Raw genomic sequence first — 12,730 nt, forward strand, 5'->3', positions numbered from 1 at the left:
GAAAACAGTATTATGGTTCCTCAAAAATTTAGAAGAGAACAACCATATGACTTAGCAAGCCTTCTACTGGGTATATGCCCAGTAGAGGAAATGGAATAAGAACCTCATTAAGACAGCTTCGTTCAGCTTTAGAAAAGGGGAAAATCCTGCCACTTGTGACAACATGGGCAAAACTGAAGGACATTAGGAAGGAACCTCAAAGAGTTCACATAAAATGTGCTTTACAAAACAAAAAAACTATGCATGGATTTAAATTTTTTTGCATCAAAATGAATTTATATTTTAATTTCATTTTTTATGAACTTTGTGAAATCTCCTCATTTGCTAAGTGAAACAAGCCAGGCATAGAAAGAAATATACTACATGGTTTCACTTTTGTATGGATTTTCATTAAATAAAGTGAGATCCATGGTGAATAAAGCACAGTAGAGTGGGAGTAGGAGACGGGGAAATATAGGACCACGGGTAAAAAGTCTCAGACATACAGAAACAATGCCTAGAAATCTAAGGTCCAATGAGAGAATTATAGTTATAATACTGTGTTGTATACTGGAAATTATTTTTGAAAGGTTCTTCTTTTCCCCCTTTCCAAATAAGTCTTTCTCAGGCACAAGGTATGAAATATATTTTCTGGGCAGAGAACACATGAGTCCAAGAGTCTTGACCTTTGATTCTTCCAAACACAGGTTCAATGAGAAACATTACTTTGGAAGGTTCCTGGCAACACCACACTGATGTAAGGTATGGCTGAGTCACAAGGCTTTTGTAGCTAGAAGGGAAGTGACCAAGTGCAACGTACAAATTCAGAAAATCCAGTTCAGAGACACTTATTTACATTCATGGAGGTAACTCACTTGACAACTGATGGGCATGACGATTTTACAGCAAAAAGAAATACACACAATCACAGAGATATATTGGGAATCATTTTCCTATTTTAGTAAGATGGTGCTACATAAATCTTAAGAATTTTTCTAAAGTTGTTAGATCTAACAGTTCCCAGTTAAGAATTTTTCTATCTATTTAAGGCTTTCCTTCTCTTCCTTCTGGGAGTTTCTCAAAATTAACTCCTAAGGAGAACTTAAGAGTTCATCTTTTAAAACTCTTATAATCTCATTGCCTCACATCAAACAAACAAAAAATTATAAAAACATTTTTATCCCATTAATTCCTTATATAAAATGTCTGGATATTGAAAAACACAAAGAGAAATGACAATTTCTTCCTCCCTCACTTCTAAAAATTAAGTCACTTGGAATTGTGTGGACAGAACTTCTCAACAGCTGGCCTTGCCCTGCCTCCCCAAAGAAGAAAAATTGAAAAAATAGACATTAAAAATTTGGTACCTCATTAGATTGAACACTTGTTTTTTTCATGGGTGGGGGGGAGAGAGATATAGATAGATCTTCCATCTGTATGTTTACTCCTCACAGTCCCCCACCTCAATAGCCCAGTTCATTCCCCCAAAATCCCCAATAGCCTGGGCTGGGCCACACTGAAGCCAGGAGCCTGGAATCCAATCTGGGTCTCTCACACAGGGACACAAGTCTTTTAGCCATCACCTGCTGCCTCCTAGGGTGCAGGTTAGCAGGAAAGTGGGTTGGAAATGGAGTAGCCGGGACTTGAATCAGGTACTCAGATATGGGGTGAAGGCATCTAAATGACTGAGTCAAATTCCTTCTCCAGAGATGAAGAATCTGGAAGAGGTAACTGGGTTGATGGTTTCTGAGGTCTGCGCCTCACCAGCAGCTGCTTAATAGGAGCCACTCATCAGAATGCATGCTCTATAAGACACAGGCCACAGAGAGCCTGGGCTGACTCAACAATTTGCCTCTTTAGAACTCACTCTATCATCTCTCACAGTATTTATTGGAGTAAAAAATCCTTTTTGTTATATCTTGTCATTTCTTCCCTCTCTCAACCAAAATAGAGAAAGCTTCAACTTAATTTTTCTTCCCAGTACGGACAGGTACCACGTCTATGTAATTCACCATTATAACTCCCCTGCAAAAACTCAGTTTCCGAAAACATGAAAATGTTTGAGAAGTATTTACTGAATGAATGTTATCAAACTATGGCTTGGGGCTCCGTTTTTTCAACCATACAAAGGGAAGATTCAATTGTATATTAAAAGTTGAAGCTCATAGCCAGTACTTACTCAGGGAGAACATTCTGTCTTTTAAAGTTTTAATTTCCAGTGCACCATGCTGTTTCTTACCATATGTATCAAAAGCTCCAGATATTCTCCAAAAATGGTACAGGTTCTCAGAAGTGGCTCTCAAAGTGTGGTCTCTGGACCAGTAGCATCAGTGTTACTTGGAAACTTATTAGAAATGCAATTCTGAGGCCCTACCCCAGAGCAACTGAATCAGTAACTCTGGCGGTGAGTCTAGCAGTCTCTGTGCACAAGAGCCTTCCAGGTGTCTCTGATGCTCTATTAAGTTTGAGATCCTCAGAGGTTGTACAGTTCAGCACCTGACTTGCTTCTCAGTTGCATGAACCAACTCAGCCTTGTTACTACTACAATTATTCCCAGGTCTCATTTAAGTGGACTTGACTACCTTTTTGTTATTATGTTTTTTCAATACTGAAATCATATTGAAGCAATATCAATCTCAAACAAATGACAATTCAAATAGACCTGACCTTTACAAACCATTTCTCAATAAAAATAACAGAAAACATAGGAAATCAAGAAATGGGCAAAGGATGTGAACAGACAGTTCTCAAAAGAATAAATAGAAATGACCAACCAATATGTGAAAAAATGCTCAGTAGCACTAGCCCCCAGGGAAATGCAAATTCAAACCACAGTAAGATATCATATCACCCCTGTCAGAATGGCTATTACCCAAAAAGCAAAAAGCAACAAAAACTGTCAAGGATATGGAGAAAGGGGAACTCTTAAACACTGTGAGAATGTAAATTAAGGCAGTATGGAGATTTCTTAAACTAGAAATACACTTGTCATATGAAAATATTTGGTGATTACATAGTATAATTTAGAATAATTTCTCTATTTAAAAATTATACCTATATTACTGAGTATATTTTGAATAATTTGATAAATACTCACTCTTCTTTTACACATGTCAATTTATTTTCTTATATGTAGTTCGAATACCTCCAACTTTCCAGCCTCTGTTTCTCTATTCTTCACCTTGAGAGCCTCAACTCATTTCCAATCCCAAGAATATCAATGCTAGTATTCAGTCATAACAAAGTTCAAATATAAAAATTAGCTGCTTACCGAGTTGCGCCTTGATTGCATCTGAAATCTCCAACATTATGGACATAGGAAGTTTTACAGCAGTTTCATTAAGACCAGGAATAATAAGGTGGACTGTAAGGAAATATATACTAGTAAGGCCAGGATAAGAAAATGCACCATTGGATAAAATAAAGCTTATGGGATAAGCACTAGAAACTATGAAGCATAGCACTGATAAAAACTTTGTCTAGTCAATTTTAACTCAATTTTAAAATGTTGGAAAAAATATGACAGCACTTTCTAAATAAAGCATTTTTCATATATAGATTTCAGCTACTGTATTGGTCTGTTTTTAATACATAAACTCAAAAATTATAAAATGTTTAAAATGTGTGGTGAACAAAAAATATCATAAATGATGATTTTTAAGAGCAGTTAAACAAGAGAAACACTCCCTCAAAACTGCAAATGATCCATGGGGCAGGTAAGACAGTCACCTTCATTCCCACTGGGAAAATGCCATAGCTATTTCTTTTTTGTTTGGTCTTTTAAAAAATTTTTATTTAAGATATACACATTTTAGTGTTTCATATGAACACATTTAACTATTTCCTTAACACACCACAAGAAAGGTAGTTTCTTGGCTCCTAGCCTGGAATGGACCTAAGTCAGGCTGTTAAACAATGAGATGAAATGAATCAATATCAATGTAATAGAACTGCCTGTGGGGTAAAACTCCATCAAGTGCCCTATCATCAAAAGCCAGACTTGTTTAACCCAGGTATGAGATTTCAAGGTTGACTCACCTAATATGGTTCCTCCCAGGGGAGTCCTTTCTGGGGATTTAGTTGAAGCCCTGTGAGTAACATTCTGAATCACTGTGGAAATATAAAAGACAATAGTGTAATAGGGGAAAAAGCCACAAAGAGTCATTTAAGGGTTCCTTCTCTTGCACTAAGATACTTTCTGGAAGTAATGGATTAATTTTAATAATTTGAAAAACTAGAAGCCAAAACAAAATCAACTGGATACTGACATGAAATAAGACATCACAACTTGGAACCTGGGCTTCTTTACTTCCCCTATAGTGACCACTAGATCACAGTCTATATTTTCATTAATGCAAATATTCTATATTAATATTTTTTCCTATTTATGCTAACTTAACCTTGACAAAAGCCCATGTACTTAACTGACTTTTTAAAATTAAGAGTTTTGTCCCCAAGTTTCTGACCAGTGTAACTTGCCTAACATTTGGCATATTGGTATGAATTCCAGAATTATCTATTAACTTCTAATTTACTAGACAATAGTTCCTTTGAACTTTTTCAGTAAACCAGCAATTAGAAAAATTGAAACAGCACGTGCTACACTAGACTTTATTACTTTTAAAAAGTCCTTTAAAAATAGTTCTAAGCCCATACCCAGAGCAAACAAATTACCTTGCTTGATGACTGTTATTGGGATTAGCTTCTTTGGGACATATGCTGGCTGAAAAAAGGGAGAGAAAGTCAACTTTCAAGTTAGTATTAACTTTATTGCTTAAAAAATTTATCAGAGAAGTTGAAAACTTGAAGTAGCCTTTTGTTGTTTTCAATTAAGTCTCCTGTGACACTGCCCTAATAGTTGTAGGACAGGTCTTTTGCTGAAAAAATTTTAAAAACATTATTTTCACTTTATTTGAAAGGAGAAGAAGGAGGAGTGTGAGGAGGAGGAGAGGGGTAGAGAGAAAGGATTGTCTGTATTTCCCCAAATGACCACAACTAAGGCTGGGCCAGGTTGAAGCTGAGAACTCAATTCATGTCTCCCATGTGGGTTGGCAGGGATCCAACTACTTGAGCCATAGCCTGACGCCTCCCAGGGTGAGCATTAGTAGGAAGCTGGAATTAGGAGTGAAGTCAGCCTCGATTCCAGGCACTCTGATATAGGATGTGGGCATCCAAGCATTGTCTTAACCGCTAGACCAAATGTCTACCCCTGTGCAAAAACCGCTGACATCATGCATGCCAAGAGGTCTTCAAAAAGTTCATGAAAATGCATATTATAACAAAATTTTACATGGATTCAAAAAAGCTTTGCACCAAAACATCATCACCTTTTCATTCAATTTTTCCATGAATCTTTGAAGTCACCTCATACATCTGCCTCTATCTTATTGGATTCAATTTGTTTCTCCCCTAAATATCCAAAGGTTTGGCAGAAGTACTTTCTTTAGAACTCTTGAATACTACTATATTTTCATTGAATATAGGATCTGTCTTTACATTCCCTCTCAAAATGATGCTAAGATACATCTTTTGGGGAGGGGGCCATGATGGTGGAATAGGGAGGGAGCTTTCTGATAATCTGGGAGAAGACAGATTAATAAAAGAGGAGATAGGGTAGTCTTGGAAGAGATAGGGAAAAAACAGCAGAGGAAACTCTTCCATAACTAGAGGGACAGCGTGGACCTGCGTGGAGAGCAGGGACTCTAGCTGCTGAGATCCTCTGCACCAGTGCTGGAGAGAGAGACCCAGCTGCTGCTGAAGCCACTGAAACTGCCCCGCCATTCCCAGTGCACTCTGGGAGTGACGGGGAGACACAAGCACGGAGGAATGGAATAAAAGCTGTCGAACTCCAAATGGTCATCAGACAAGGCTTCCAGCCCATTCCATTGGACGACCTGAGAAGCCCTCTGGACCTAGCAGGACAGTCTTTCCAAGGCTACTGCCGCACACCATAGGACAGATTGCAAGAGGAAATACTCATATCCATCTTGACGCCCATATGTCAGCTTTCAAGTAACTACAGAAGACGGAACTCCATCCATTTATCCCAAAAAGAATTATGGGTATTTCTCTCTTGAGGGGGGAATGTGAGGTAGGAAGTCAGAAATGAGCTTATGTGTGTGTGACAAAGGCCTAAGGAATTGACATTTAGGTCCAGCATCTGCATCTCAAAGTCATCCCGATAACCTTCCAGGTGCAGCCCAGTATCTGCACTTCAAACGTCCTGCCCCTTCTACCCAATAACCATCCTTCCCCTAGGGCTGGCCGATGCCAACCAGGCTTCCCCTGTCTGATAACTTGTGGGGGGGAGGGGGGCTCAGAAAGGAATTTTTCGTATTTACATCCAAAAAGTCCTTTGTTCCAGGAGGAAAAGAGGTCTGAAGGCAAGACTGATCCCTTAAAAACCCTGGCCTCAACCGGACTGTGCGCTCAGCCCTCTGCCTCTTTGCTGAGCCGCCTACCTGGCCTGCCCAGGTGTATTCTCTCCAGTCAACCACGTAACCTTGCTCTCCCCTAGTCTGGGTGACTGGGCACTCTCTCTCAGATCCTGTCTGGAGAGGTGCCCATCCGTTCTTACGGATGTCTCTACCCTAATAAACCTTGCTATGTTGCTTTCCCCTGCAAAAAAAGACACATATTTTAAGCTGAGTAAACAGCAGTGTTTCAGTATACACGCTTACTGCTGTTGTTACTACAGACACCTGACTATCCCGAGATCCAGACACTGAGTGCTTACTTCCCAGGAAGGCAGAGCCAAGACTAGGATCCAGACATTTCATACCTGAAAGCCTATACTCTTTACCAGGCTGAATAGACTTATATACAAGGGCGCTTCCCAGAGAACTATGCTTCCTCCATTCAACCAAAGTCCCTCAGGAGTTGCACAAGAAGGTTTAATGTTATGGAGTAGCTAGAACTGGTACTAAAGATCAGTCTAAAGTTGAGTCACTGGTGGACCTAACCATCAGGACAAGGATAAGACAGAGACAGATGGAGACAGTTGAAGAAAAGGACGGTATATATATACACGTACACACACACACACACACACGGAATTCGAGTTGAATTTACAGGGCAGTGGCACTGAATTCTGATACTTGGATTAACCCATAAACATGATACAAATGCTCCCTATACCAGATCCATTGATGCTTGAGATGTATTGAATCTGCAGGTCAGGGACGTGTTGAATGCATTACAGTTACCAAATAAGCATTTATAGTTGATGCTATCATTTTAATAAATTGTATGCCCATGATAAAGAAGGGAATAATATCAAGTTTACTGTCGATATTTTCTTCATGTATTAAAGTTCTTATGGTTAATTAAAATCCATAAAAACATTTACTATCATAATATTGTTTTTAAAGGGATACCTGTATTCATTAATCCAGTAATTTTCTTAACAACCTAGCCTGAAGAATTTAAGACACAAGATGTTTATTATCACAATTTTAAACAACCTCATTACCCAAAAGTAGAAGTTTTGTCAGACTATAGTTCAAAATTTCTTAACCTCTATTTTATAAATTGGAAAAATATAAACACCATAAATACATAGGATACCAATTAGCATCCACAGTAAAAGCCAGTTTTATAACAAGTAACCATAGACAAAAGACCAGAAGGAAACAAATCAATGTATTTTTGAACAGTAATTTTTAATAAGTTGATATTAATCTTATTTTGTGTGCCTTTCAAAATCTGACAAGTTCTTTACAAAGACAAACTACCTTTATGACATAGGAACATTATTTTAACCTGCAGCCTGTTGAATGACCACATGTGCTTCCATCCTGCAAGTCAGCTCGCAGACAACTGATAAATAGGGGAATGACATAAATATAATTCAGACAAGACTTTCTCCAGGAAAGGGTAGAGTAGGAATAGAGTAAGTTCCAGTAGGAAAGAAAAACTCTCTCAGGATTGCACTAGGAGGCAGGTACTTCTCAACTTCACTAGAAGAAAATGAAATTTGAGGATCTGACTTGGAACTTTCCCCAGAGAGGACAGTCAGGTCCCTCGCAGCACCCACATTAATAGCAGCCCCTGCCTCCCATCCACCTGCACCGTCTACCTCTCTAGTGAAAGGGTGTCCAGCATACAGTCTCAATCACTTTTGAGAAATGTTTTAAAATAACTTTTATTGTAAACATTTTAGACATTCACATTTTAGCTTTTTCATCACTGTATATATGTTGATAGGGTAATGTGAAATTCTGATGTAAGTATAAGAGGTTTTCAAAAAGTTCATGGAAAATGCCTATTATGAAAACATTACACATGGCTTTCCAAATTTTTTTTTTGCACCAAAAGGAACTCTTAATTTCATTTTCGCTAACTTTTTGATGTATTCTCATAAAATGTAAGAATTCTTAAGACAAACTAACTCACATATCCATAGCTCCACTGATCCTTTGTGATTAGAAACTTACAATTTAAATCATAGCTATTTTTAATATTTATTTACTTTACTTGAAAGTCAGTTACACACATAGAGAAGGAGAGGCAGAGAGAGAGAGAGAGAGAGAGACAGACAGACAGACAGGTCTTCCATTCATTGGTTCACTCCCTAGATGGCCACAACAGCCAGAGCTGTGCCAATCCAAAGCCAGGAGCTTCTTCCTGGTCTTCCACGTGGGTACAAGGCCCAAGGACTTGGGCCATCTTCTACTGCTTTCCCAGGCCATAGCAGAGAGCTGGATGGGAAGAGGAGCAGCTGGGTCTTTAACCGGCGCCCATATGGGATGCCGGCAATGCAGGCGGCGGCTTTACCTGCTATGCCACAGTGCCAGCCCCAGCAATTTTTAACTATATAGTATTTGTACACTATCAGTAACTCTGTTCACTCTTCTACTCTGCTGTGCCATAACTCTCAGATACTTATTTCCCTTGCCCTACTGAAACTCCATGCCATTTGATCAACATCTCATTCCCTCTCTGGCCTGGCTGAATAGCCTTCCCCAGCCCCTGGCAACTACCATCCTACTCCTTACTTTCGTGAGTTGGACATATGAGTTTGAAATGCCTGGTGTGGCAATCTCTAACCACATGGGAGTGCCTGGCAGGGGAGCCACTTTCTCTTTCCAGGTACCAATAATCATTTTTATTAGGTCTGTGGTTATAGCTACAAAGCCTTTTGAATGGCCTGTCCTCTATTTGCCCTATGAGTTCCGTCATTTAGTGAATGTTTGAAGAAGACTTTCAGACTCTTAACACATTATGGCAGATGTGCCTACATGTTGCTATGTTGATTGCCTTTGAATTGGATTACACCAATTTTTATTTCCTTTGCTGTAATAACTTATTCCAAGCAATTTTTTTGACAAGGACTAATGGAAAATGTTCCACTCTTCTCATGAACAGAACAAAATTTGTTGTGAATTCTTACTTTGGTACAGACTAATGTTTTATTAAGATGATGACAAGAATATATGTACAATATGTGCTGCCAGAAATAAGGAATCATTTACTTTCAGAATGCAATTTTTTTCCTCATAATTGTCTTGCCTAATCTACAATCCTAAGATACAGAACTGGAATGATGAGCAAAGAGCTGTGTCTCTATAAATTTTGAAGGGTATCAGGAAAATCCTCAACGTCTCTGCCAAAGGCTCTACCACGCCCATCCAGAAATCCCAGTATGAATCCTTTCCGTGTATAAAACAAAAGTGTAGGGAAAAGTCTGCTAGCCTGACTCACGCAAAATAAAGTGCTGTGATAACTTTCAAAAAAACACTGCTAGCGCCGGCGCCGCGGCTCACTAGGCTAATCCTCTGCCTTGCGGCGCCGGCACACCGGGTTCTAGTTCCAGTCGGGGCACCAGATTCTGTCCCGGTTGCCCCTCTTCCAGGCCAGCTCACAGCTATGGCCCGGGAGTGCAGTGGAGGATGGCCCAAGTGCTTGGGTCCTGCACCCCATGGGAGACCAGGATAAGCCCCTGGCTCCTGCCATCTGATCAGTGCGGTGCGCCAGCCGCAGCGCGCCAACCGCGGCGGCCATTGGAGGGTGAACCAACGGCAAAAAGGAAGACCTTTCTCTCTGTCTCTCTCTCTCTCTCTCACTGTCCACTCTGCCTGTCAAAAAAAAAAAAAAAAAAAAAGAAAACACTGCTAAACCAATTACAGCCCAGTTCTAACTGATCTTACTGTGCAACAGTTTCAGAAAATACCCTTGCCCTTTCTGTCCTAAATTATGAACATTTACTGAAGTGTGTTCTAGTGACAGGTGTGGAGGTCGTGGACCCCGGGGGTGGGAGCAAGGCAGTGGAAGCCCTGCAGGCTCTTGCAGTTATAGGTGATATGATCTTGGCACAATACTGCGGTCCACAGCCACCACCCTGGCACTGATTTTCTTTGGCCATTTCCTTGCTCTTTTCCCCCATAGCTTATTGATCTCTATACTCAATTCAAACTTCCATCACTACTTCCTTCCACAGTTCTCTTTCCTCTCCCTTTCATTTAGCAAATATTTTTCAAATACTTATTGTATGCAAGGAAGTGAGCATTTTTCTTTCCTTTCCTGTTCAGTAAGACATGTTATTAACTTTTAAAAGATTTATTGGAAAGGGTGTGTGTGTGTGTGTGTGTGTGAGAGAGAGTGAGAGAGAGTGAGAGAGAGAGAGAGAGAGAGAATGAATGAGTGAATGAATGAATATGAATGAATCTTCTTCTATCTGCTAGTTTACTACCCAAATGCCCAGAGAGGCAGGGCTGGGCCAGGCCAAAGCCAGGAGCCTGGAGCTCCATCCAGGTCTCACAGGTGGGTAGTAGGGTCCCATGTACTTGGGATGTCTTCCCAGGTACATTAGCAGGAATCTGGATCTGAAACAGAGCAGCCAGGACTTGAACCAGCACTCTGATACAAATACAGGCATTACAGGCAGTGCCTTAACTTGAGCCACAATTGCTGGCCCCCTGAGATATATTATTCTTTTCCTGAATTTTCATATATCCTGTCCCTTAAGAACCATGCCGTACTATATCTTGAGCAGAGTGATTGGTTCAGAGAATTCACTTTACCATGTTTCTGGGGTGGTTGTTGCTGAGCCTCCAGGCCCTAAGACACAGTGTGGGGAATGCAGCAGAGGGCGATATCTCTGGAGACAGATTTAGAGTGCTGTTTCATTGTGGCGAGGGAAAGGCCACACTGATTTAGGAACAACCACAGCAGCAGCAATCACACGCTCTGTATTGTGCTTTCTATTGATACAAAAAATCAGTGATAGTACAGGGTGCTGGTTTCTGAAGGCTGTCCATTGCTAGTTCTGTGGTGTCAGAATACTCTGTAGATTTAACTTTTTAGGCTGGGAAATGACAAGAAACTGTCAGCTTGGGGAGTGGCTCAGGGCTGCTCAAAAATCAGATTTTGGTGACTGAAGAGCCAAACCACATAAAAACTCAGGCATGTTAGAGTCCAGTTTTGACTCCTTTTAGGTTGTTCTAATGAAAGTTAAGAAAATGCATTGATTCAGTTGAATATATGTTTAAAAATCGAAAATCCACTTGCAAAAGTCTTCAAATTTCTGTTCATGTGGGGAGAAATCAGACATATACCTCTGATGAAATAAATTGCCTGCATAAACATTTCAAGTTTGTTCTCGAGACAAAAATTTCTGAGAATGGAAAAATGTTTAATATATTTATAAGGTGTGGTGGGGACCATAAACATAATTGTCTCTACTTATGTTACTCATCTGATTACTGTGAGAGTTTAAAAATTGGCACCACTACTGTTTTGCTAAAAACCAAATGTGGCTTTCTTAAAATATGGGTGGATTTCTGATGGAAGAAAAAGGGTGAAGAGGGGTCAGATTTCAGAAGAAAACCAATTTGGAGTGATTTGGATCAAATAATTGCATTTGCATTCTCAGATCTATAAATAAATGATGCACATTTCAAAATTGATCATTTAGTGAACTAGTTAAGTTAAACATATAGTGTGTTCAATTTTTAGCCAGTATTTTCCGAAATAATAAAACCCAATTGCAGACATTAGGTTCTACTTTCATAAAAAGAATGTGGTAGACTTTTAAAATGGAAAAAAATAGCACAAGTATCATGATCAGTCTTTTTTCTTCTTAAGAATCTCATGTGATACAATTTATATCATACCACAACTTTGCTCCCTTTCTCCGATTTTCCTTTTTAAAAAAATTTTATTTAAGGTATACAAACTATGCATTTCATATACACAAATTTAGGAACATAGTGATTCTTCTCATCCTATCTTCCCTCTCACCAGCACTCCCACTCTTCTTCCCTCTCCTATTCCCATTCATATATATATATATATATATATATATATATATATATATATACACACACATATTCTATAAAGATCTATTTTCAGTTAACTTTATACTCATAAGGTTAACCCTACAAGTAAAAAGAGTTCAACAGGGAGGAGGACAATATTGAAAGCACAGCTGTTCCTCAGATTTCATGGGGGACAGGTTCAAAGATCCCCAACATCTTTGGATGCTCAAGTCCCTTGTATAAAATAGCACAGTGTTTGCCTGGAACTTATGCCTACCTGCCTACATATTTGAAAGAATATAGTGTAAATGCTGTGCAAATAGTTATTCTGTTTAGAGAATAAGGGAAAACAGTATGTACTTATTTTTGTACAGACACAAATCATTTTAATCTGAGTTTGGTTGAACCCATTTGTGGTTGCTGAACCTATGGATGTGGAAAGCAGACTGTATTTACCAACCGAAGAGATAGAGGCATTAGATATTGACAAAAGA

At 39.3% G+C, this 12,730-nt stretch overlaps 1 protein-coding gene across 31 annotated transcripts in view; it reads right to left on the reverse strand.

Moving 5' to 3' along the window:
- ABI3BP (ABI family member 3 binding protein) overlaps positions 1-12,730 on the reverse strand; it is a 298,516-nt gene that overhangs the window by 131,092 nt on the left and 154,694 nt on the right. For all 31 annotated transcript variants that reach the window (XM_062207047.1, XM_062207032.1, XM_062207040.1 and 28 more), the window contains exons 7-9: positions 4,654-4,702; positions 4,018-4,089; positions 3,251-3,343 (exon numbers count right to left, since the gene is read on the reverse strand). In XM_062207047.1, the coding sequence (XP_062063031.1) occupies positions 3,251-3,343; positions 4,018-4,089; positions 4,654-4,702 (214 nt within the window). The remainder of the gene's footprint in view (positions 1-3,250; positions 3,344-4,017; positions 4,090-4,653; positions 4,703-12,730) is intronic.

The sequence above is a fragment of the Lepus europaeus genome, chromosome 2, assembly GCF_033115175.1.
Source record: "Lepus europaeus isolate LE1 chromosome 2, mLepTim1.pri, whole genome shotgun sequence".
In the NCBI taxonomy this organism is placed as follows: Eukaryota; Metazoa; Chordata; class Mammalia; order Lagomorpha; family Leporidae; genus Lepus; species Lepus europaeus.